Source organism: Hypomesus nipponensis, chromosome 16 (genome assembly GCF_054491055.1).
Source record: "Hypomesus nipponensis isolate SF chromosome 16, ASM5449105v1, whole genome shotgun sequence".
NCBI classification, from domain to species: Eukaryota; Metazoa; Chordata; class Actinopteri; order Osmeriformes; family Osmeridae; genus Hypomesus; species Hypomesus nipponensis.
The window spans coordinates 1,180,001-1,204,813 of record NC_140376.1 but is presented as its reverse complement, the minus strand read 5'-3'; the positions used below and the strand labels follow the sequence as shown (position 1 = coordinate 1,204,813).

Sequence of the window (24,813 nt, the reverse complement as noted above, 5' to 3'; positions counted from 1 at the left end):
TTCCTCTAGCCACTAGCGCCGCCAAGCGGCGAATCACGGCAAATCCACAAGACACCTAGTGATAGACACACTGGCTGACTCTTCGGAGATCGTGTCCTGTGACATGTTTAACCTCCAGTCATTAAACTCGTCAACCGCCCGGAATAAAATAGCCCCCAGAAACTACAGTTAAGGAAAGGATCCGGAGACTTGAGGCTACCGTGTTCATGAGTTCGTCCAGGAATGGATCCAGGACCTGGCATAGCGACAACCGGACGGAGTTTCATTTCCCTAAATGAAAACGAACAAATATGTTACTCCGGTCTTCATTCCCTGTGCCAGGCTGACGGCTCGGGGAAACTATCGGCGAGCAAAGTGGGTGAACTGTTAAGGGCGTCGCAGCTGCCAGCAGAGACTCTGCATCAAGTGAGTAGCCTGTCCTCCGTGTTTGCTTACTCAGTCGTATTACCGACTTGCCGCGAGAGAACTGCGGTTGGTGTGGGGAGAGGGACCGCGTCGGTGTGTCCTGGCGTGCCTGGTGATTTACAACAGGAGCAATGTGCGAGGCTAATTATGTCGTTAGACAGTGGAATTGATGTGTCGGCTCGTTTATTGTTGTAGCTTAATATCGCATAGGCTTCCCTTCCGTTCAGGATTAGAGGTGTGAGATGAATGTGAAATATATGATCATATGCAATTATTGATTAAGCTTCTCGGATGTCCGTTTATGGCCGCTACTCCATAAACTAATATAGTAGCCTATATTAAATGAGAATTTCTTTAGGCTCTTTTACCTGACATGTAGGCTAGCCTATATCAGGTGGGAATGGACGGGGTTGATATGACAAAGATTATCATTGAAAAAACTCAAAGCAATCAACCGAATTTAGTGATATTCATTCAACAATTCATTAAACTCTCAAATCACTCAAACAAAAAAACTTGTGATGAACAGTGTGGAACTATTGAAGGACTGTTGTTGCCATGGTGAACCGGGCCGTTGGGTCGATGTGCAGCTGTGATGTTCTGACCATGAGAACCGCTCGAGCGACAGGAAGGGAGCTTCCTTCACTTTTCCACTGCCGTGAGGACACCGCTGGCCCCCGCGTGTCACACTCCAGCAGAGAAAGAGCCGGAAATACCCAAATATCCACCACCTCTCCCTGCCTAGTCCCATCTCACACCCCCACCAAGTAATAATTATGATTCCCATCACAGGCCTACATCTTTAGTAAGACACCATGGCCTAACTAAGACACTGATCATTATTAAAGTTTCAAACCAACCATTATTCATGTAGGGCCTTTAAGCCAACTTCATCAGAGTGTAAAGGACCATTCCTACTCGTCCCAGCGGCGAGAGGGGTGTTTGAGAGGGGTGTTTTGTTTTTCCAGCGAGACACACAGCAGCTCTCCGTCCCCCTCTTACCCAGAGGCCCCTGGGAGCCATGGCGATAGCGACCATTGTGTGTCTGTGTGGCGGCAGGAAGTTTGGCTGCTGTTCTGCTTCCTCCACTTCCTGCTTGGCCGGCCGCCGTGGCTCTGAGTTGACACACACACACACACACACATCGGATGCCCACAGATTCACTCCTTGTCTGTCTGTCTGTCTGACTGTCTGACTGTCTGTCTGACTGTTTGGCCATTTAATAGACACAATCATGTAAGCAGACCTTGAAACTGTGTCAGTGTAATGATTTAGCTAAATTCCTCCATGGAAGACAGGACAGTAGAGGAAAGGAGAGAGCTGATGAGGAGAGATAATAACCTCTTGTTCTTGTGTTCGTCACTAACTGATTGTTGGAGCTTGAAGACATCTTGGCTTGTGGCTGTGTACACCAGCTCTCTGGTGTGAATGTCTGGAATGATCTCCATGCAATCTGCTGTCACCTGGGCTCCTGTGCTGGGGCGGCCAGCTGAACACCACAGGGCCCACACAGAACACAGGCATCCAGTTCAAGAACCTGTCTGTCTACCTGTCTGTCTGTCTGTCTGTTGTCTGTGCAGGATGTGAGTGACACTGATCATATTTACATAACATTTACATAGTCATGTGAAGTTTGCTGAACAAATCTTCTGTTGTGTGAACAACAGGGTTGATTATTATCACCCCTGGTCTCACTACCAGTGCTGTAACAACCACCCACTACCTGCCTGCCTGCCTGCCTGTCTGTCTGTCTGTCTGCTTGTCTGTCTGTCTGTCTGTCTGCTTGTCTGCCTGTCTGTCTGTATATATACATTTTCCTTTTCCCCTTTCTAAAACAGAATGTATAACATGTACAACCTTGTATGAAACAGCTCAGTTCACAAGAGCCTGTTTTCTCCTGTGTACTGAAACACAGTGTTAACTTTCCTCTCTCTCTGTGTGGTGGTGACCACATCACTGACCACATCACTGACCACATCACTGACCACACCACACACTGACCACATCACTGACCACATCACTGACCACATCACTGACCACATCACTGACCATATCACTGACCATATCACTGACCACATCACTGACCACATCACTGACCACATCACACACTGACCACATCACTGACCACATCACTGACCACATCACTGACCACATCACTGACCACATCACACACTGACCACATCATATCACTGACCACATCACTGACCACATCACTGACCACATCACTGACCACATCACACACTGACCACATCATATCACTGACCACATCACATCACTGACCACATCATATCACTGACCACATCACATCACTGACCACATCACTGACCACATCACACACTGACCACATCATATCACTGACCACATCACATCACTGACCACATCACATCACTGACCACATCACTGACCACATCACTGACCATATCACTGACCACATCACTGACCACATCACATCACTGACCACATCACTGACCACATCACTGACCACATCACATCACTGACCATATATCACTGACCACATCACACACTGACCACATCACTGACCACATCATATCACTGACCACATCACATCACTGACCACATCACACACTGACCACATCACTGACCACATCACATCACTGACCACATCACTGACCACGTCACTGACCACATCACATCACTGACCACATCACTGACCACATCACATCACTGACCACATCACATCACTGACCACATCACACAATGACCACATCACACCCAGACCAGATTCCTGACTGACCAGGTCACGAGGAGAAAGGCCAAAGCTAGCAGGTCCTTCTGCCCAACTCTTTAATCTTTAATTTGCCGCAGCACCAGCAGTAAACAGGAGCTGCAGTTCTCCTATACCTCCTCAGGCTGTACCCTGTCTGCCTGTCTGCCTGTCTGTCTGCCTGCCTGCCTGCCTGCCTGCCTGCCTGCCTGCCTGCCTGCCTGCCTGTCTGTCTGTCTGTCTGTCTGTCTGTCTGCCTGTCTGTCTGCCTGTCTGCCTGTCTTTCTGCCTGTCTGCCTGTCTGCTTGCCTGCCTGTCTGCCTGTCTGCCTGCCTGCCTGCCTGCCTGTCTGTCTGTCTGTCTGTCTGTCTGTCTGTCTGTCTGTCTGTCTGTCTGTCTGCCTGCCTGCCTGCCTGCCTGTCTGCCTGCCTGCCTCTCACTGTCTGTCTGCCTGCCTGCCTGCCTGCCTGCCTGCCTGCCTGCCTGTCTGTCTGTCTGTCTGTCTGTCTGTCTGTCTGTCTGTCTGTCTGTCTGTCTGCCTGTCTGCCTGCCTGCCTGCCTGCCTGCCTCTCACTGCCTGTCTGTCTGCCTGTCTGTCTGCCTGTCTGCCTGCCTGCCTGCCTGCCTCTCACTGCCTGTCTGTCTGCCTGCTTGCCTGCCTGCCTCTCACTGCCTGTCTGTCTCTCTACCAGCGAACACGGACACACTCTGACTAACAGTTGTTACTGAGTTGCCAAAGTGTGTTTCTGTAAATTGTTTCTCGTCTCAGTTTACAGAGCAGATCGATAGGTGTTCCTGTCCCTGCTCTGATGAAGCGGTACAGACAGGACTCAAAACAACAGCTCCTCATGGTTCCCTAATGCCCTCTTTTCAAAATGAAGCTTTCACTGGTAAAAATCTGGAGGATTAATGCCATAATATAATCCCCAGAAACTAGTAAAAGTGGAGCATTGTTCTGCAGATTTGAGTAAAAGCCTCTCTCTTCTCTCCCCTCTCCTCTCCTCTGAACGTGGATGTGGTTTTACATTTAAAACTTCAGTTTTACAGCCCATGACTGCAGATCAAGAGTTCATAAGATCAATCCCCACATCGCTTTGGATAAAAGCATCTCTTAAATGGAAGCAGTGTAGTGAAATACCCTCGGCTGGAGTGAGGCCTTCATGTGGACCCCCCCCAGCGTAGCTCCTGTGTTTGTGTTTGGGGCGGGGGCTTGTGTTGGCTGGCCTAGATCATTAATCTGCTTTGCCCTCGTGCTTCTGTTAAAGTCATCTGTGCTTAATCACAAATGCTTTGTTATAGGATCAACTTCTCCAGCCAGGGCTGTGTGTTTGTGTTGTGTGGTGGGGGATAGGGGTGGTGGTGGGTAGACTGGGATGAAGGCTGGGGGCAGGTGGGGGGTGAGGGTGCTTTTGGGGTTGGTAGGGTACTGGGTGAGTGGGGGAGGGTGGGGGCTTGGTAGAATCAGCTCTCTGAGGACCCCAGTATGGTTCACCAGTCCTCTTTAACCATGAACTGACATCACCAGAGTATGACTCCTCACAGGAACCCAGCTCTGTGTCTCTGTAACATCTCAGCTCAGTGGTTAGAGCACTTGACTGCAGATCGGCACTTCCCAGGTTCAAATCCACCCGCATCCCCCGTTATGTAAATCACCTTGGACATAACATAACCCTCTTCTGAGTAAATCCTGTTATGTTGCGGTGACAGCTGGCTCATCTCTCCTGCAGGTGACGGAGGTGTGTGGTGCTCAGCGTCTTGGTGCTTACGGTACCGTCCAGTTCTACGTGGCGCTGAAGCTGCTGGCGGCAGCCCAGGCCGGTTACCCGGTGCTCCTGGACAGCCTCGCGGCCGGTGAGTCTGTCCCGGTAACGTCTTAACAGCAGAACCAGATCTGGGTTTATCCTAACACCCTGGGATTAGGGATTATCTGGATTACAGGGCAGTCGCGTGGGGCACTCGGGCCTTGAGGTCGTCTTGATTGTTCGTTAGAGAAACATTTGACTCCAGAGCAGCCTGTCTCGCCTATATACTGTAGCCAGACCTGTCTCACTGTCTCTGTGTGTGTGGCCAGGTGTGTGTGTGTGTGTGTGACCAGGTGTGTGTGTTCTTCTCCAGACCTGCCCCTCCCTCGGTTCCCTGGGATGAAGAGTGAGGCAGAGCCGCGGTTCACAGCGCCCCCTGCCTGTGTGGAGGCCCAGGGCCAGCCCTGCCCCCCTCCAGGGGCCCCTTCCCAGACACCTCGATGCTGGCGCGGAGAGGAAGGTGAGTCTCCACGGTGACCAGGTCACAGGCCGAGGTCTCCACGGTGACCAGGTCACAGGCCGAGGTCTTAACGAGATATGATGCTCTTCGTGTACTGAGTGGTTGGATTGTGTTTGTGTTGACAGGAAGTCTGGTCGCCTCCGCGCTCCCCAGCTGGCTCCCCGCCCCCCTCCCCATCGGCCTATCACAGCTACCCGTACGCCCTGCAGAGGAACGGAGCCGACACGCTACTGGGTAAGACAACCGCCAATCATGTAGACCAGCGGTCTTCAACCCAGGTCCTTAGGGCCCACTGGCCTTCCCTGCCCCAGCACACCTGATTCTAATGAACGGGTCGTTACCATTCATTTGAAACAGGTGTGTTGGAGCAGCAAACTTCAACTACTGACTGTGAAATGGATTGGTTTCACTTTCCCCCCTCACATATACACCTACGCATGTACCATTAAAATGGAAAACTAAAACTTAATTATCAAAACTCCAACTTCCTCTACTGCTGCCCAACACAACCCAGATCAGACAGATATTCTTCATACAAAACATATATATATATATATATATCTTTTCAAAATTTGATTTTTTCAGTGGCCATGTTTACACAGCCGGCATGTTTACGCAGCATATTCGTTTGAATTTTTATTCTGTAAATTCCTGTATTTATTAAGCTGACAGGAATGTTTCTGCCCTGATCTGACCTGGTCCTGTTCTCCGATGACGCGGGTCTGTTGAGACTGCAGCGCGTTGTGAATAATTCAACAGGTCGACTCTGTGAAGCAAAACTGAGAGCAGAGAAGTTTGCCTCCTCCAGCATCAACACTCAGATGACTTCTGTCTTCCTCCTTTCATGTCCACTTGTCACTGCCTCTTCCTGTCTCATCTTATCTCTAACATGTTTAATCTTGCTTTCACACAAACCTCCAGACTCTGTACCATAAGGGGAACTTGTGTTTGAACCAAAACTTACAACTGTCATCTCTCCTCTCATCTCCTCTCTTCCCTTCTCCTTTCCTCTCTTCCCCTCTCCTCCTCTCCTCATCTCTTCCACTCTCCTCTCTTCCCCTCTCCTCCTCTCCTCATCTCTTCCTCTTCTCCTCTCTTCCCCTCTCCTCCTCTCCTCATCTCTTCCTCCTCTCCTCTCTTCCCCTCTCCTCCTCTTCTTCTCTCTTCACCTCCTCTCCTCTCTTCTCCTCTCCTCCTCTTCTCCTCCCCTCCCCTCTCCCCTCTCCTCTCCTCCTCCTCTCCTCAGCCTATGACAGTAAACTCAGTCTGAGACCTACCATCCAGCCAGAGCATCACTCCTCCCCTGGTCACCATGGCAGCAAGGCATTTCAGGATCCCTCCTCGCTGGTCCAGGTAGGGCCCCCTGGTGTGTCTCTCCAGTCTCCTGGTGTGTCTCTCTCCAGTCTCCTGGTGTCTCTCTCCAGTCTCCTGGTGTCTCTCTCCAGTCTCCTGGTGTGTCTCTCTCCAGTCTCCTGGTGTGTCTCTCCAGTCTCCTGGTGTCTCTCTCCAGTCTCCTGGTGTGTCTCTCTCCAGTCTCCTGGTGTGTCTCTCTCCAGTCTCCTGGTGTCTCTCTCCAGTCTCCTGGTGTCTCTCTCCAGTCTCCTGGTGTCTCTCTCCAGTCTCCTGGTGTGTCTCTCTCCAGTCTCCTGGTGTCTCTCTCCAATCTCCTGGTGTCTCTCTCCAGTCTCCTGGTGTGTCTCTCTCCAGTCTCCTGGTGTCTCTCTCCAATCTCCTGGTGTCTCTCTCCAGTCTCCTGGTGTACCTTCACAAGGAGATCCGCCAGGCTAGAGGATTTATCACTTGTAGTTTTTCAGACAGGTGTGTGTTTCCCCTCCCTCCTCCCCCATCCTCCCCGCCCTCCTCCCTCCAGGGCCTGTCCGGGGCGAGGCTGGAGGAGAGGGGGGTGTCAGAGCAGTCTGAAGATCCCTGGAGGATCACAGAGGAGCAGAGGGAGTACTACACCCACCAGTTCAGGACCCTTCAGCCAGACCTCGGAGCTCTCATCCTGGGTAGGGCCCTGAAGGTGTCCCCCCTCTGCCTGGAGGTCTGTCTGACCAGACACAGAGAGAGGGCATGGCTGAAGACTGTAGACTGGTACCGATGCTCAGGTCCTGTGATCGACACAAGAGATACATTTAACTGGAACTCTTCTCTCTTGTTCTAGGAACAATCGCTAAGAATTTCTTCACGAAATCTAAGCTTCCGATTCCAGAACTTTCCCACATATGGTGAGTGGAGGGGAGATTGGAGGAGAGGAGGAGAATTGGAAAGGAGGAGGAGCGCAGGAAATTTGAGGAGGAGAAGGGAAGGAGAGGACATAAACTGTGTGTCTCCTGAGAATAATATCACCCACACCGTCAGTTCTCCCTGACAGAGAGGAGATGAGGGCAGGGAAGACTGCAGCTTCACTGTGACTCAGCACTCTGCTGTCTCCTCAGACTTCTGTCCTCCTCCTCTCTTCCTCTCACCTCTGACCCCTCCTCTTTCTCTCCCATGCGTGTCTGTGTGTGTGTGTGCGGGTGTGTGTGAGTGTGTCTCCAGGGAGCTCAGTGATGTGGACAGAGACGGGGCTCTCACCTTCTCTGAGTTCTGCACGGCGTTCCACCTCATCGTGGCTCGCAAGAACGGCTATGCCCTCCCTGAGACCCTGCCCCCCACCCTGCACCCCCCCGGGGGCCTGGAGCTGGCAGGGGGCACCCTGGTTCCCCACGAAACCCCAGATGTGAGTCACCCCCTCTCAGACAGAAAGTGGACATGGGACATTTTTAATGGCATACTTAGTTCTCCCGATCCTGGAAATGTCTCCAGTCCTGCAGGCAATTCTAATCACCAGCACCTGATTGTAATAAGGAGCTAAATCCAGTTAGCTTGAGCTGTGGCTGGATCTAAACCCAGACAGACAGAACGTCTCCTGGAAAAGAGCGAGAGATCCAGAGTCTTATATCCACCTAAGATATATCTCCATCTCTGGCTGTGTTTCAGCTCTGTAACTCAGAGAGACGTGCTCCCTGGGAGGGGGGGGGGGCTAGCTGGTATCTCTCCAGGAAGGTAACTGTTTTAGCTGGTATCTCTCCAGGAAGGTAACTGTTTTAGCTGGTATCTCTCCAGGAAGGTAAATGTTTTAGCTGGAATCTCTCCAGGAAGGTAACTGTTTTAGCTGGTATCTCTCCAGGAAGGTAACTGTTTGTGTGTTTCACAGAGTACAGCGGCCCTCATCGTCTTTGAGGATGCACATCCCAGACAACTGGTAAAACCTCCTCACTTCCTCACCTCTCCTCTCCTCCTCAACTGTCCTCCTCACCTTTCCTCACCTTCTCACCTCTCCTCCTCAACTCTCCTTCTCTCCTCTCCTCACCTCACTTCCTCACCTCTCCTCTCCTCCTCACTTCTCCTCCTCACCTCTCCTCCTTTCTTTTCTTAACCTGTCCTCTCTTTTCCTCTTCCACAACACAGAAGTGTTGTCATGCAACAAAACAGCCACTAGATGTAGCTAGAGGGCTGCTGTGAGCTCAGAGCTGCCAGCTGCCTGAGGGAGGGTGCTGGCGTGCAGGTGTGTTGAACCCCTGCGTGTGTCTGCTTGTAGGAGCAGTGTGTTGCTGCAGCGGCCTCCCTCCTCCCCCCCTCGCGCCCCCCCGCGCCTGGAGACACCAGGCAAGGTAACCTGAACCTCGTGTGAGAACATCTAGAATCCTTCTCCTAGCATTTCCTTCGTAATAATAATTCATTTTAACTATGGTGCGCCCTTCATTGTCAAGTCACTACAGGTTTTTAAAAAACGAAAGGAAAACAAGCGAGCAACTAGTCTTTATCCTCCGGCCTCCTGATTGGCTAGATATTAGCATGAAGTCACTCCTTACAGGTCAAAATTAGCATAATTTCCCTTGAAACATAACTTTCAATTTAGAACATTTGACTGCATATCAAAAGGGTTCAGGTTCCAATCCCAACAGTGTGTTGCTTTGGATAAAAGTGTCTGCAAAAGGAATATTGTAATGATTATTATTACTATTGTAAGTGTTGTCTTGCTGTGTGTTGGTCTGCAGACTGTAGTACCAGCAGGGCTCTGGTCTCTCCTCAGGGAGGAGGGGGATCGTTAGAGGGATCGTTACCACGGAGACCAGGTGACCCCCCCCCCCCCCTGTGTGAATGTCATCACACCGTACAGTCCCAGTGACCACACACACTAACTCACACACACACTAACACACACACACACTAACACACACACACACTAACTCACACACACACTAACACACACACACACTAACACACACACACACTAACTCACACACACACTAACTCACACACACACTAACACACACACACACTAACACACACACACACTAACTCACACACACACTAACACACACACACACTAACACACACACACACTAACACACACACACACTAACTCACACACACACTAACTCACACACACACTAACACACACACACACTAACACACACACACACACACACACTAACTCACACACACACTAACACACACACACACTAACACACACACACACTAACACACACACACACACTAACTCACACACACACTAACACACACACACACACTAACTCACACACAGTAGCGGGGGTTCCAGTCCAGCCAGGAGGGAACAGGAAGCTCTCTCACTTCCTGCTTGTCAGACGGGACGTGATACACAAGTCTGACATCTCCTTTGTGTTTCCCTCCGACGCTCAGAACCTCTCGACCTGGACCCCAGCATGAAATCCAAAACCAGGCCCAGGTAACCCCCCCCCCACACACACACACACACACACACACACACACACAACGAGGCACAGGTAACCTCACACACACACACACACATCTGGGGTCCTACAATGCTGTAGTTCTATTGTAACTGTTGGATGTGTGTGTGTGTGTGTTCAGGTCGTTCTCCAGCACCTCCATCGATGAGGCCATGAAGAAGAAGAAGGAACCTCCCACCCCTCCACCCCGCCCCCAGAAGACGCACTCCAGAGCCTCGTCCCTGGACCTCAACAAGCTGCTGCAGCAGGGTACACACACACACTATACACACATACACCACACACACACCCACACACTACACACACTCAAGCTGTCCTTATTTACCTAAAACTGCATCTTCATGGAGGTCTATGTTATTACTCTGTCCTGGTTTCAGAGAGAACATGAAAGTAGTGTAGCGATGCAGCTGGGCTGGTTTACTGCCCTGCTCCAGTCTGGGTGGTAACCAGAGAGGGGTTATGTCAACTGTTAGCTTTGCCAGGTGAAATCTTCAAAACAGGCTGGTACAATACAGTCGATAAAATCTAGTCATGTTGAAATTATGCTTGTCCAAATATTTACCAAACTCTGGTGTTTTTCCAGGTGAAATATGAGTCCTGAGAACAAAGTGCAGGGGTTCTCAATGTGTGTGTGTAGTGTGTGTAGTGTGTGTAGTGTGTGTGTGTAGTGTGTGTGTGTTGAGAGAACCTGAGAGAATGTTCTCTCTCTCTCCTGCAGGGATAAAGAGTGTATGGGGCCAGCCTCCCCCCGCCCTCCCCCCTCGACCTCCCAACAGCCAGGTACTGCTCATCTGGGTCCAGTCTGATCAACACTTCAGATCAGCAGTAGTGACCCTGACCTCTGACCTCTGCTGTCTTTCAGGTTCCTGTCTTCCAGGGCGCAGCAGAGACAAGCATCAAGCAGCCAAACTTTGCTGACTTCACTCGCTTCAGAGAAGAGGTGAACCTGTCATCATTAACCTCATCCTCATCCTCCTCTCCCTCTCCCTCTCCCTCCTCCTAGGTGGGTGTGTGTGTGTGCTGGACTGTGTGTGTGTGGTGTGTGCTGGACTGTGTGTGTGTGTGTGTGCTGGACTGTGTGTGTGTGTGTGTGCTGGACTGTGTGTGTGCTGGACTGTGTGTGTGTGTGTGTGCTGGACTGTGTGTGTGTGTGTGTGCTGGACTGTGTGTGTGCTGGACTGTGTGTGTGTGTGTGTGCTGGACTGTGTGTGTGCTGGACTGTGTGTGTGTGTGTGTGTGCTGGACTTTGTGTGTGTGTGTGTGTGTGCTGGACTGTGTGTACACATGAGGTGTTTTGAGTGAGATGTCGTTCTTTCATGTCTGCTCTTCCTGTTTGTCCTCATCTCCTTCCTCAATCTGTCTTCGGCTTGCTGTGTTTGTGTGTGTGTGTGTGTGTGTGTGTGTGTGTGTGTGTGACTGACTGATTTTATGTTCCTCTGTCCTCTGTCAGTTTGATGAACATTTATCACCTAGGACTCTGTGTGCGCATAGGTGTGTGTGTGTGCATAGGTGTGTGTGTGTGTATAGGAGTGTGTGTGTGTGCGCATAGGTGTGTGTGTGTGCATAGGTGTGTGTGCATAGGTGTGTGTGTGTGTGCATAGGAGTGTGTGTGTGTGCGCATAGGTGTGTGTGTGTGTGTGCGCATAGGTGTGTGTGTGCATAGGAGTGTGTGTGTGTGTGTGCATAGGAGTGTGTGTGTGCGCATAGGTGTGTGTGTGTGTGCGCATAGGTGTGTGTGTGTGTGTGCGCATAGGTGTGTGTGTGTGTGTGCGCATAGGAGTGTGTGTGTGTGTGTGTGTGTACTCTGTCAACATGATGAACACCCAGGACGCCCCTGAACCAGTTTGGCGTCAGATCAGGTTACGGTGACGGAAGGCTTGGCTTGGCTTCTCACACACACACACACACACACACCTGGTCTGTTTCTATGTCGCTTTGGATGAAAGCATCTGTTAAATGAATAACATTCCAACCTGCGAACTCAACATCTGATTGGTTGTCTAGTCGGTCCCAGTCTCTTCTCTTATTGGCTGTTTCTCACACAGTTCTCATTTCCTGGCTTCTTCCCTCCCGTCCGGAGGTGTGCCGCCGTCTGGTGCTGTCCTCTGCTTCACCACCAGGTGGTGCTGTGGTGCACATCACACCAGCCAGACTTGACCTCGTCCACTAAGGACTGCACTCCAGTAGGGGCTGTGTGGGAAGTTTCGAGTGTGTGTGTGTGTGTGTGTTTGCGGCCGGCGGCTAGCGAGTCGCACGGCTCAGCGAAGGAGCTTTTTCTGTTCCTGATCCCAGTTCTCATCAGGCCTGGGAGCCTGTTTAAACCATCAGCCTCCACATCGCCCACCGCAAGACCTCCACCCTCTAGGAAATACTGCTTTTTTTTGTTGTATTTAAATACAGTGTTAGCATTTCAGATATGTTGTAATGCAGAAAAATTGCAAAGGGATCCAGTTTGAGAAAATCCTTAAAAATGTTTCCACTCTTACGTCATTTACTTTTACGAATGTATTTAATACACCAGGTCACTGCTGTGGGGTGTAAACAACCTTTACAGTCCCAGTCTGCTGTTCCAGTAAGAACCTGGCTCCTCTGGGGAACAACAGTAACAAACGTCTAGAGACCAGCGATGGCCTGGGCTCGCTGCCACAGGCCTAATGTGCCTGTGTGTGTCTGTCTGTCTGTCTGTCTGCCTGTCTGTCTGTCTGTAGGAGGAGAGCAGTGTTAAATCTAACCACAAGAGTCCATCTCACAGACTTGGCTCTAACACCGAGGACCTCACTAACACCCATAAACAGGTCTGTGTGTGTGTGTGCCTTCATGTATGCTGGTCTGTATTCTCTGTGTAAGCACACTCCTTCACGTATATACATGTTTTTCATTGGTTTCCAGGAACTTCCTGTTGTCCCTCAAGGCCACGCCCCCCAGAAGCCGGTTCGCAGGAAGTACCGCCCAGAAAGCCAGAACCTGGAGGCCACGCCCCCTCCCCCCACGCCATTTGCCCCACCCACCAAGCAAAAGTGAGAAGAGGAAAAACATACCTAGATAAATAATGGTCTAAATGTCACCAAATACCATTAAATGATTCTGTCATGTCCGTTAAGTGCAGCCACACATTTGTCCTCGTGTAGAATGTTCCTTCTGGGAGAATCTGCAGCACTGATTTATTGCAAGTAAAGTGAAACCACATCGTTTGAAATGATTGATCTTGAAAAGGCCTTCAAGTTGATAGTTGACCCCAGAGCCCTGTATTTCTACGGTAACCCAATCTGACGGTCTCTCCGCCGTGGGTAAACACCGACGCACCCTGATGATTGTAACACATGTGACTCAGTAGCCATGTTGGAGAGGAGAGGGGTCGGTAGGGCAGGGCCATCAGTAACCTTGGTGACAGCTCACGATGCGGCCCTGATTGATGTGAAGCATCGGGACTCTGAGCTGAGTTTAGGAAGGGCTGTCTGCCTACTGTCTGTCTGCCTACTGTCTGTCTGCCTACTGTCTGTCTGCCTGTCTGTCTGTCTGTCTGTCTGCCTACTGTCTGTCTGCCAACTGTCTGTCTGCCTACTGTCTGTCTGCCTACTGTCTGTCTGCCTGTCTGTCTCTCTGCTTGTATGTCTGCCTACTGTCTGTCTGCCTACTGTCTGTCTGCCTACTGTCTGTCTGCCTGTCTGTCTGTCTGCTTGTCTGTCTGCCTACTGTCTGCCTGTCTGTCTGCCTACTGTCTGCCTGTCTGCTTGTCTGTCTGCCTGTCTGTCTGTCTGTCTGTCTGTCTGCCTGTCTGTCTGCCTACTGTCTGTCTGCCTGTCGACTGTCTCACAGAGCCAGCCTTCTACCACACTCATTCTTTATTGTCCCTCCCTCCCCCAGACTGGCCTCCAGGATGAGGAGGGAGATCCAGATGACCATCCGTAAGAACAAGGAGACCAACGCCGTGCTGACCCGTCTGAACAGTGAGCTACAGCAGCAGCTGAAGGTCCGACCCTCCTTCTGACCTCTGACCTCTAATGCCCTCCTCACAGCACCCTGGCCGCGTACGCGCGTAGGGGTGTGTGTGAGAGGTGAAGTGTGTGTGTGTGTGTATGTGTGTGTGTGTGTGTGTATGTGAGAGCAAGTGTGTGTGTATGTGTGTGTGTATGTGTGTCAGCTGCATTAGTGATTTGCCTGGTGGCCATAATGTCCCCCCTCCTCCCCCTCTCCATCTCTTTCATCCCCCAGCACTGTGTGAAAGCCCCCTCCCCTCCCCTCGCCTCCCCCCTCACTGAACACACGATGACCCGATAGATACACGCCAGCACACACACACACACCAACACAACAGCCATCTAAAAACATCAGGACATGTGACTGTCCTCTCTCCAGCAGTCAGCTGTGTCGAGGACGAGATGTGAGGTGGGTCGTCCTAACGGCTCAGTGTAATGACAAATGCTCTTTACTTTAGCCCCCCCCCCCTTCTGACCACCTCTAGTCCCCCCCCCCCCCCACACGTGTCCCCTGAAGACAGTCCCCACCCCCCTCCATTTGTCTGTTCAACTCCACACCACTTAGTAGAACTAATGGATCTCTCTCTGTCTCTGTCCTCTCTCTCTCTTCCTGTTTGTCTCTCTTACTTTCACACACACTCAAAGGTACACGCACGCTCACACACATTCGCACGTGTCTGTCTGCAATGTGACTGTTTGTATTAGGCCTCTCCCTCTCTCCCCCGACACACAGGGTGCATAATGCTCACTCTCTTCCTGAGGCCCTGCCGTCATCCTCTCTGTCTCTCTGTCTCTCCTCTCTGTCTCTCCTCTCTGTCTCTCTCTGTCTCTCCTCTCTGTCTCTCTCCTCTCTCTCTCTCTCTGTCTCTCTCTGTCTCTCTCTGTCTCTCCTCTCTGTCTCTCCTCTCTGTCTCTCTCTGTCTCTCCTCTCAGTCTCTCTTCTCCTCCTTTCTCTCTCTCCTCTCACTGCTCCCAGTCTCTCCTCACGTTGCAGAGTCTCTCCTCCATATCTTCAGTTCAACATGACTCAGACATGAATCCTGAGCTGCAGGGCTTGATCACACAGGCCAGCCATCTCCAGTGTCACTCCACCCTCCACACACCATTCACTGTTGCGGGTGTGATGCCAGGATCGATTCCCATCTCGTATCACTTTACTGTAGCATTCCATCTGAGTCAGAGCTGGCTGAATCCTGCATTCAGGTTGGCCTGTGCTCTCTCAGCCTGATTTAGCTGCTCATGCTGACACCAGCTGAATGAGGAGGATGAGGAAGACGGTATGTGCCGATCCAGTCACCAGGGCTTCCTGAAATACCAGGATGCCTGTGGCATTCACAACTGGCCTCTCCAAAATAGAGTCACTGCCAACTGGGAAGCCCTGAGCTGGAGAGAGAGAGGGGGAGAGAGAGGGGGAGAGAGAGGGGGAGGGGTTACTTTAACAACCACTGAATCTGACTGAGAGATCTGACTTTAATGTATCCTCTCTGCTCTCTTTCTCCCTGTCTTTTTTCCCCCTCTCTCTCCCCCTCTCTCTCCCCCTCTCTCTCCCCCTCTCTCTCCCCCCTCCCCCCAGGAGGTCCACCAGGAGAGAGTAACTCTGGAGTCTCAGCTGGAGGTCCTCCGACCTCTGCCGTCATGACGACCCTGACCGCCCTGAGACTGACCTGCCCCCCCCCCACACACACACACAGCTTCAGAACACCCCTCCCCCCACACACAGCTTCAGAACACCCCCCCACACACACACACACAGCTTCAGAACACCCCTCCCCCCCACACACAGCTTCAGAACACCCCCCCCCCACACACACACCCACAGCTTCAGAACACCCCTCCCCCCCCTCCCCCCCCCCCACACACACGCACTCCTCCCCTGCATGGCTCCTACCCCAGCTCCAGGAGCCTGCTGCCTGCTGAGGGTGTGTGTGTGCTGGGGTGAGGAGGAGCCCTGGCAGGGTGCTGGGGCTGGAGCTCCAGGCTGGAGGCTGTGACCCCAGCTAGCCACAGCAACGCCGCCGGAAGTCCCTCGGTAGCCTCGGACAGGATTCGATCATTCCAGTGCTGCTGGAGAAAAAGGCGTTTTGAAAGCAACTGTTGTCCATAAAACGTTTGTTTTTACTCTTTGCGTTATTTGTTTTGTTTTATAGTTTTGGTGTCAGATGTGGGTGTAGCTTCTGTCATAATCACCTCTTACTTTACTAAGTGGGTCATCTCTCCTTTTCTTTCTTTTTGTGTGTGTGTGTGTGTGTGTGTGTGTGTGTGTACACCTGTGTGGGTGCAAATGTGTGTGAGAAAAATGATGGTGCCACTGAATGTCATATTTCCCAGAAGTGCATAAATCGTTATAAATGATGCTGATTGTCTAATACAGAATATGATGAATGAAGCATGAAGTTTATGACTTTAAGAGACCACAGCAAGTTACCACTGTTTTCACTAGGTCACTGTTTAAATGAATTCCCACATTTTTGGGGTTGATATTTAATTGAAATTCATCTTTGTGGTTGCCATGGCATCTGAGTTTGGTTCTTCTGAATGTGTCTGCTAAGATTATGGGATGTTTTCTGTACTTTCCTCCTCCTCGCCTGCATCTCTGGTACATCAGTGATTTTGTGATCAACTTTAAACATGAAGATATCCATCCCGGCCACAAAACCAGTGTGAACATGAATATGGATCATATAACAAAGAACAAGCTCTGAATCCTTGATGTTTGAGAAGGTAGAAGTCTGTATGTGTGTTTTATTTCTCTATGCAACCCTGTAGTGCTGGTTAAGCATGTTCCACCTGTGTTGAGGTGTGTGTTGTGTTGAGGAATGACCGTGTCTCCATGTTCAGGGTTTAGAACATGGTTATGTGACTGCATGCTTGTGTGTTCAATGACAGACAGTAAGTGTCCAGTTATGTGGGAAGAAAAAAAAAATCATTTTTCCGTGCTAAAGTGGTCCTGTCTGACTCACCTGTGTGGAGGGACACTATCAACAAACGGAAAAATCAATTAAAGAAAATCTATTTTTACGTTGTTTTTGTCGAAGTTTGTCAGACAGTTGGTGGGCTGCTACCAGAGTCTCAAGTTTAACAGGAGCTGGGAAACACCCGTCAGTGGACGTTTTTAGACGTTATTAATCTGAAGAGTTCAGGAACAGGAAGTGAAATCACACACAACGAACAAAATCTCTCAAGTATTTGTTTACCTAAAACCCCTGAAGCATGCCATCATGATCCACAGAGAGAAAGCGTGAAAAGTTTAGAGATGGATTGTGGGGAGAGAAAGAGAGAAATAGAGGGAGATTCAGACACTTGAGAAAAGTAGGAGAGAGACAGAGAGAGATGGAGATGGAGAGAGAGATGAAGCTGTAGATATGCAGAGATTGTAATGAGCAGGTCTGGTTGTGCGTAGAGAGAGTTAGATCACGTGTGCACCTCTCTCCTGCCAGGACAGCAGTGGGTAATCAGCATGAGGTTTCACACAGAGTTGACTGTTTCTGGGAGTCTCAACCCACAAAGGAAACCAACTCTCGAATACCCCCCGACGGGCACAGAAGCACAGCTAACCCCGAGCACTGTTTCCCTCCCTCCCTCCATTCTCCCTTTCCCTGCCCTGACAGAGTTTATCTGAAGGTGCCAGTGAAGCGTGGGGATATTGACATTTTCTCCTACTACTATACACACACACACACACACACTCACCTCTAGGGCAGCTGAGCTTTCCCTGACTGAGACAAGATTGGGTCACTGAGGTCATGACAACATCCCAGAATAACCTCTACGTTGTCAGGCGTTGCTCTCTAGGCTTGCCCTACTCCTTCATTCATACCCTGCACCAATCATGGCTCAGTTGAACTACAGAATGCACCAATCCTCTGGCTGCATTCATTCACATCGCCCAGCTTAATGGTTCATCACTCTGGTTCACTGGAGACTAGATCAGCGTGGTCATACTGAAATGTCAAGTTTCTTATTATAACCAATAACCATGTTTTAGACAGAGATGGAAAATTACACACATCCATCACTCAAGTAAAAGTACAGATACTCGTGATTAAAAATACACTTAAGTCACAATTGAAGTCACAAGTTAAAGTAAAGAAGTAGGCCTATAGGCTCTGACATACTTCAGTAAAAAGTAGCCACTACTAGGCCTACTACCTGTTATAGTGTCACACTGGTAACTGTTATAGTGTCACACTGGTAGCTGTACCTCACACCATATTAATTCATTAATACAATACGACACTATAGGCACGCAGCGAATTTGCCAGGAATCATTTTTGACTGCGACAATTTCAAACATCTTCATATACAGCCATATTTTTTCAACCTTTCGATACTTTTTGAAGTTTTTTTCACACACAACACGACACAACGTTTATTTTAAACTGTTGGGGAAATTATTTTTTCAACCTTTGAAAACTGGTTTTGGAAAGGAGAGAGGGGGAGAGGAGAGAGAACAGAGAAGCCTTAAACAGAGTAGATTAAAGCAGAGAACACGAGTGCAGTAGAGTATAGTCCTCAACAAGTACTCTGACGCAAACTTTTTTTTTAAACTTACAAATATATGTTCTTCTTGTTGCCTTCTGCCTTGCTGTGTGATTCAATAGTTTACAACTAAAACGACTAAAAACAATCACCTAAAAAAGACACGGAGTCTGGAATGTTCTATAAATAACACCTAGACTCATTCTAAGACGGTAACCATGACATGGCTATGGAACGGCATCGTTAGCATGGCTAATCCTCGCATTTAACGCATTTTCAATCAAGCGAATTCAAAGCATTTTTTGTCCGGAATGCATTTCTGACTAATGCCTCACATTCCGCCCTCCTTGCCCTCTCGGTCACAGACAAACAGTCCAGCTCAATGCGGTGTTTCCTTTCAGAAGCAGACAGAGTCTAGGCTGATGAGCTGATCCCAGAGTCTGGAGAGAGATGAATGTGGGTGTTAGGATCAGTCACGGGGACAGGAGAGAACCAGGTAACCCACTCCCACATCCTCCACTCCCCCTCCCCCGTCCTCCCCGCGCCCCGCCAAGTCCTCGTTACCATACGCTCCATCTGGCACGCAGAGCCAACACGCATGTTGATGCCTGTTGCTTCCTTCCTTGGAATGAGTCGAATGACATCATTAACGTTTCTTCCTTGCCTTAATTGGCCCTACCAGGGAGTAGACTGCAGCGCTCGATGTTAAAATTTACAGCTGGGGTTAGCCCTATAGTGTCTTTTGTTTAAAAAGAAAAAAGAAAGAAAAGAAAATGCTAATATGAGGAGGTACGCCTACAAATCGACAGAACTCCGGCGCCGTCTCAAGACATGCAGTATGCTACACATAAACCGTGTTTGCGATTAAATGTTGCGTTTTCAAGCTTGTGGGCCCCACACACAGTTAAATCTACGTGATTACAACACATGATAGGCCTATCCATAGCTAAGGCTTGTTACTGGCTAAACTCAACACAGGCCTATAGTGTCCATCCACACAGCCCAACACCTCAGCCAGAGAGGGCTGCTTCAGCACTATAAATACCACTTAACTCTGTTTGGTTTGCGTTTCAGCACAGCAGCTGCCCGGAGACCAGGCGAGGCAGACGGGCCAACCATGTGTCGCCTCTAAATATATGCCCGTTTCAGATAATTGCCATCCTACTGTCTAGGGCAGCGCTGGCTACTGTCTGGTAACGTCCCGGGATATAAACAGTGATCAGTACGCGCGCTGGGACGCTGTTATTCCTATCAAATAAGCAACTCTCAAGTCAGAAGCTGGGTATAAAGTTCTTCCGGGGGACATCGTGGAGCATGTGCCGAGAAAGAGAGAGAGAGTGAGTGAGGCTATACACCTCCCAGCCAGGAATATGGGGCCCATGTTAGATAGTACTGCCGTTTCTTCTCCATATGGGTAGAGTGGACGTCTGGCAGAAGGTGAAAACATCTACCCTCTCCGGTGAAGATTACCATCCCATTGTCTGTCGCAAGTCTGCCCTTTGTAACAGTGCTATAACTCAAAGATGACGACATGCCCCGCGCGGCCGGCCTCCGCTTTGTCCTGGAGCGTTTTAGCAGCGGTTGCACTTCTGGTGTGGCCGCTGGTCAGCGCACAGGAAGAGCTTATCCCGTCACCTCTCCAGGCCTGGCCTCGTCAGCTGGGATTTAGTTAAACACTCATTCAGCGAATGTGAATGCGCGGTCCGGGTTTGGCCTGTCAGGCCGGCGCGCGGCGGTGAAAGCGCAGATGAAGCTACGGGAAGGTGACGCAGCTCCGCAGGAATCTCCCCTCCGCTCCGTCAGACAGCCTCGTGCCTGATGGCCTCATCAGCTGAGACCGTTCTGCCGGTTTGCTAGGGGCAAGCACGGCTGCTCTAGTGACAGAAATACATCAGTATACTATAACTTATGTCCTTTGTATTTTTTTGTTATCTCGAATTTAATGTGGATTTTTTCATTTTTAAGAACGTTTTTTTCTAGGGTAGCCTATATTGGAGAGTGTGCGGAATGTTTTTCATGGCTGAAGTGTTTTACAGTGTAGAGTAAATTACAGTTTGATAGCCAGACATAGGCCTACACAGTGGCTTCTGGAAGCGGAAAGTTAAACCGTATAAATCCACATAGATACACACCATCTCTCCGCGCGGCTGTCCAATCCCATCGTTTCTTGTGTGCATGTGCGCGTTGGACAGCAGCCTCAGCATCCGCGCGCTGAGAAGCTATAGGCTCGCGCTGAAAAAAACGGTTCACCGACTCCAGATCCAGCAGATACGGCGCTCCGCTCCAGGGTTTCTGACGGCCCTCTTTTTTTTTTAACCACCTCTACTTCAGTGTAGTGAAAAACAGACCGGCAGCCCGTGACCGGAGGAACAACGCGGATACTAAAGTGTCGGCTGGTCAGCCTGTGCCGTCCCGGAGGGTGAAAGGATGGGCTCTCAACTGAATTTTGGAGACATGGATTAAAAGGGACGGGCGTTTCATTTTGTTCAACTTCTTTCGGACAGATTTTTTAGTGGATTTATTAATTGGGTCCATGACAAAATGCCATTTGCCAAGCGGATCGTGGAACCACAGTTGCTGTGCAGGCGCTCCGTCCCGGGCGAGGCGGGTGTGTGCCTGGACGACCTGTGTTCCATCAACAATGTGGCTCTCTCGCGGACGCTCCGCCAACTCTCAGACCTGGCCAAGCACGCGTGCTCCATATTCCAGGACTTGGAAAGTGACATCGTCTTCACCAACCAGCGGGTTCGGGTCCTGCAAGGGAAAATTGGAAACCTCCAGCAGTCCACTTCGGGGCTGGACCCTAAACGGGAGGCAGTCCGTGAGTACTCCACTTTCAGTCGTCCTACATTCATTCTCCTTCGCACACCGTTGTGAGCTTCTCCGGTTGCTCGTGTACTCTACTGGTCTGTAGCGGGACGGGGCTCGTTCAAGTTGCCTAAAAACGTTGAATGAAGTAGATAAATAGTGCCACGGGACTGTCACGGCATGAGTTTTCAATCTCGGTCCCCAGACCATCGACCACCGCATTCAGCCGATGTGTTGATGTCGGTTACTTAGCCCAGATCCATATGTTTATCATAAGTGTCAACGTGATGGAAGGCAGAGGTCCACGCCGAGTAACGGGGGTCATGTTTGTGAGCTCGTGCGTTTTCACCTCATTTGTCTCCGCGCGGTAGAAAAACGGAGACAGGGGCGTGTTGTGCAGCAGACTTTATTTTTGTAACTGAAAACGATCAAATCTTTTCATATGTAGGATAAGATAAGACAGTAAAAAACAACAACAACAAAAAAACAATAAAACTCGGTTGAAAGTACCAGACAGTTACCAGTGCGTGAAGTCTTTGCTCCAGGCGCGAGATAACGTAAATTACCCCAGTTACCTGCTCGAAAGTACCGTGTCGTTATCGACGATCGTTGACTAACCTACTCGATCTCTTAAACAATCAAAACACTGATCTGGACAGGCTTGTTGATTAATTAAACACTATTTCAACTTCTAAAAATCGGCAAAACCCAAATATGAAAGACTATTACGTATGCAGGCCTATCCACCAAGTCTGACCGTTATTGGCAGACATCAGTTGAACGTTGAGGAGAGAATTTCATTGGTCAGGCTACTCTCACTAGAGTAAAGCAAAGCCGCGTGCACGGATCCCCTCCGGTGTGTCGCGGCCGAGATGGAGCAGATGGTCTTATTGTTGTTTTTGTTTATGATGTGACGTGTGGTTTCCTTTTAAATTTGAATGTTTAAAGGCCAGTGCAGTTGAAGTCCCATGTAACGGTTTTAGTGCTTGTTCCCGTTTCTATAGGTTGGCCTGCGGTGCTGCCTTTATAGTTTGCTAACCATTCCCACTTATGTCGGTTATTTTATCTGAGCTGCTAGATTAACCAACGAGACATCCAAACACATTCCTCTCAAGGGTTGAGGAAGCAGGCAGTCATTACCGTGATACAAGCACAGCTTGATGCCTAGCATGAAGTTTTCATCTGGGGGGTTGTGTGTGTGTGTGAGTGTGTGTTGGAAGGGGGGATTGTGTGTTTGAGGTATGCATGTGAGTGTTGGAGGGGTGCACATTCAAGTGTGTGTGAGGTATGTATTGTGATTCTGTGTGAGAGGGTATGTCCTTGTGTGTGTCAGTGTGTGTGTGTCAGTGTTTGTGTGTCAGTGTTTGTGTGTGTGTGTGTCAGTGTGTGTGTGTCAGTGTGTGTGTGCGTGTCAGTGTGTGTGTGGCTCAGTGTGTGTGTGTCAGTGTGTGTGTCAGTGTGTGTGTCTAGGACATCTCTTTCCCACAGCCTGTCTGGTGAGGGACGGATGTGTCTTGTCCTAACTCGCTACCCAACCCCTCCCTCCCCAACCCCTCCCTCCCTCCCCAACCCCTCCCTCCCCACCCCCTCCCTCCCCAACCCCTCCCTCCCTCCCTCCCTCCCTCCCTCCCTCCCTCCCTCCCTCCCTCCCTCCCTCCCTCCCTCCCTCCCTCCCTCCCTCCCTCCCTCCCTCCCTCCCTCCCTCCCTCCCTCCCTCCCTCCCTCCCTCCCTCCCTCCCTCCCTCCCTCCCTCCCTCCTCGTACCCCTCTTCCCCAGGCTCTTCCTGTATACCTGTATAGATTCATCCTAACAGCCCGTGCTCGGCGTGGCTTCTCAGAGTTACTTCTAAGGAGGCTGCTTCCATTTCCTTCTTCTCTGACGAGGGCGGGTCTGTGGGCACCTGCTAAGCCCTCTGGGACATTGCTTGTAAAAAAGGCTACACAAATAACATTAGATTTGTGTTAGATAGAAATGTAGTTTGTAGCTGAGGTAAGGCAGGTGGCAGACATGCAGTCATTTTAATGCAGAGGAAGCAGACTTGCTTGATGGGGGATCACAAATAGAGCATGTTTACCTTGCAGGGTTGCAGTGGTGTAGTGGGCTAGCAGTGGTGTAGTGGGCTAGCAGTGGTGTAGTGGGCTAGCAGGGGTGTAGTGGGCTAGCAGTGGTGTAGTGGGCAAGCAGTGGTGTAGTGGGCTAGCAGGGGCGTAGTGGGCTAGCAGGGGCGTAGTGAGCTAGCAGGGGTGTAGTGGGCTAGCAGGGGTGTAGTGGGCTAGCAGGGGCGTAGTGGGCTAGCAGGGGCGTAGTGGGCTAGCAGGGGTGTAGTGAGCTAGCAGGGGCGTAGTGAGCTAGCAGACATAAACACTGTTCCTGGCTGGGAAAGACTGAGGCCTAATTGCTCTTAATTGTCCTTTTCATATGAATGGTTGTCAGGGGCGCCCTAAAACAAGCGAGCGCTCTGTAATCTGAATGACAATTCCTGTAAATGGGATCAGTCCAGGGCCTGGGGGGAGGGGGGAGGGAGGGAGGGGGGAGGGAGGGAGGGGCGGAGGGAGGGGTTGGTTTTCAACACGCTTGTCCTGTTGCACATATCTGTGAACAATATCTGTATTTTGTATATTGATCTATTGGCATGACATCTTTTCTACCTCTTTTATTCCTCTATCTCTATCCTCTCCCTCCCCCCTCTCCCCCCTCCTCGTCCATCAGTAGGGGCTTACAGGAAACAGTGGGCTGGCACAGGAAGCTGTCCCTGAGTTGTGGCTGCTTTCAGACTCTTTCTGATGTGTAGTTGAAGTTTGTCAATTACAGCTTTCAGATGTTTACTTTAGAAGACCTTGGCTTTTCTCTTGGCCTTTGCTTCCCCTGAGCTACACGCACACACACACACACACACACACACACACACACACACACACACACACACACACACACACACACACACACACACACACACACACACACACACACACACACACGTCCCTGATCCTTCTGTCCAATGTTTGGACAGCTCTTTTCTTGTGACACCTCATCAATGCCTTCCACCCTCCATCATCTTTAACCACACCAGACTAGACCAGACTATACCAGACCAGTAACTTGTTTGAGTGTATTTTGAAAAAGTGTGTTCTGTTTTGTGTGGCCCCAGGAGGAGGGGGTGTGGGGTTTCTCTGTCAGGGTGTGTGTGTAGGGGGGCGGGGGCATGGCCCATGGTGGGGAGGGGGTCATCCCCTGCGTCCCCATCCAGGACCACGTGTCTGGAAGGGGGCCACATTCCTGCTCCTCCAGCCTCACCAGAGGAGACTCTGGGAGCAGAGAGCACAGGCCGGCTCAGGGCTGCTCTGGGCTGCACAGAGAGTCAAAACCGGTTCTCAG

General features: G+C 50.4%; 2 protein-coding genes across 2 annotated transcripts in view; both read left to right on the top strand.

Annotated features, from left to right (window-relative positions):
- The first annotated feature begins 31 nt into the window (after positions 1–31).
- Positions 32–15,921, top strand: reps2 (RALBP1 associated Eps domain containing 2). The gene is given in 20 exon segments (XM_084675453.1): positions 32–405; positions 4,858–4,981; positions 5,246–5,330; positions 5,332–5,392; positions 5,518–5,626; positions 6,639–6,745; positions 7,263–7,401; positions 7,557–7,620; positions 7,934–8,114; positions 8,592–8,639; positions 8,976–9,048; positions 9,436–9,513; positions 10,103–10,148; positions 10,295–10,422; positions 10,892–10,953; positions 11,036–11,113; positions 12,882–12,968; positions 13,063–13,190; positions 14,038–14,143; positions 15,724–15,921. Coding segments are annotated over 20 exon segments (1,953 nt in total). The 5' UTR covers positions 32–222; the 3' UTR covers positions 15,790–15,921.
- A 4,830-nt stretch (positions 15,922–20,751) lies between these two features.
- nhsa (Nance-Horan syndrome a (congenital cataracts and dental anomalies)) overlaps positions 20,752–24,813 on the top strand; it is a 47,315-nt gene continuing 43,253 nt past the window's right edge. Inside the window, exon 1 of the mRNA XM_084676081.1 lies at positions 20,752–21,450. Within this exon, the coding sequence (XP_084532207.1) occupies positions 21,171–21,450 (280 nt within the window). The 5' untranslated portion in view covers positions 20,752–21,170. The remainder of the gene's footprint in view (positions 21,451–24,813) is intronic.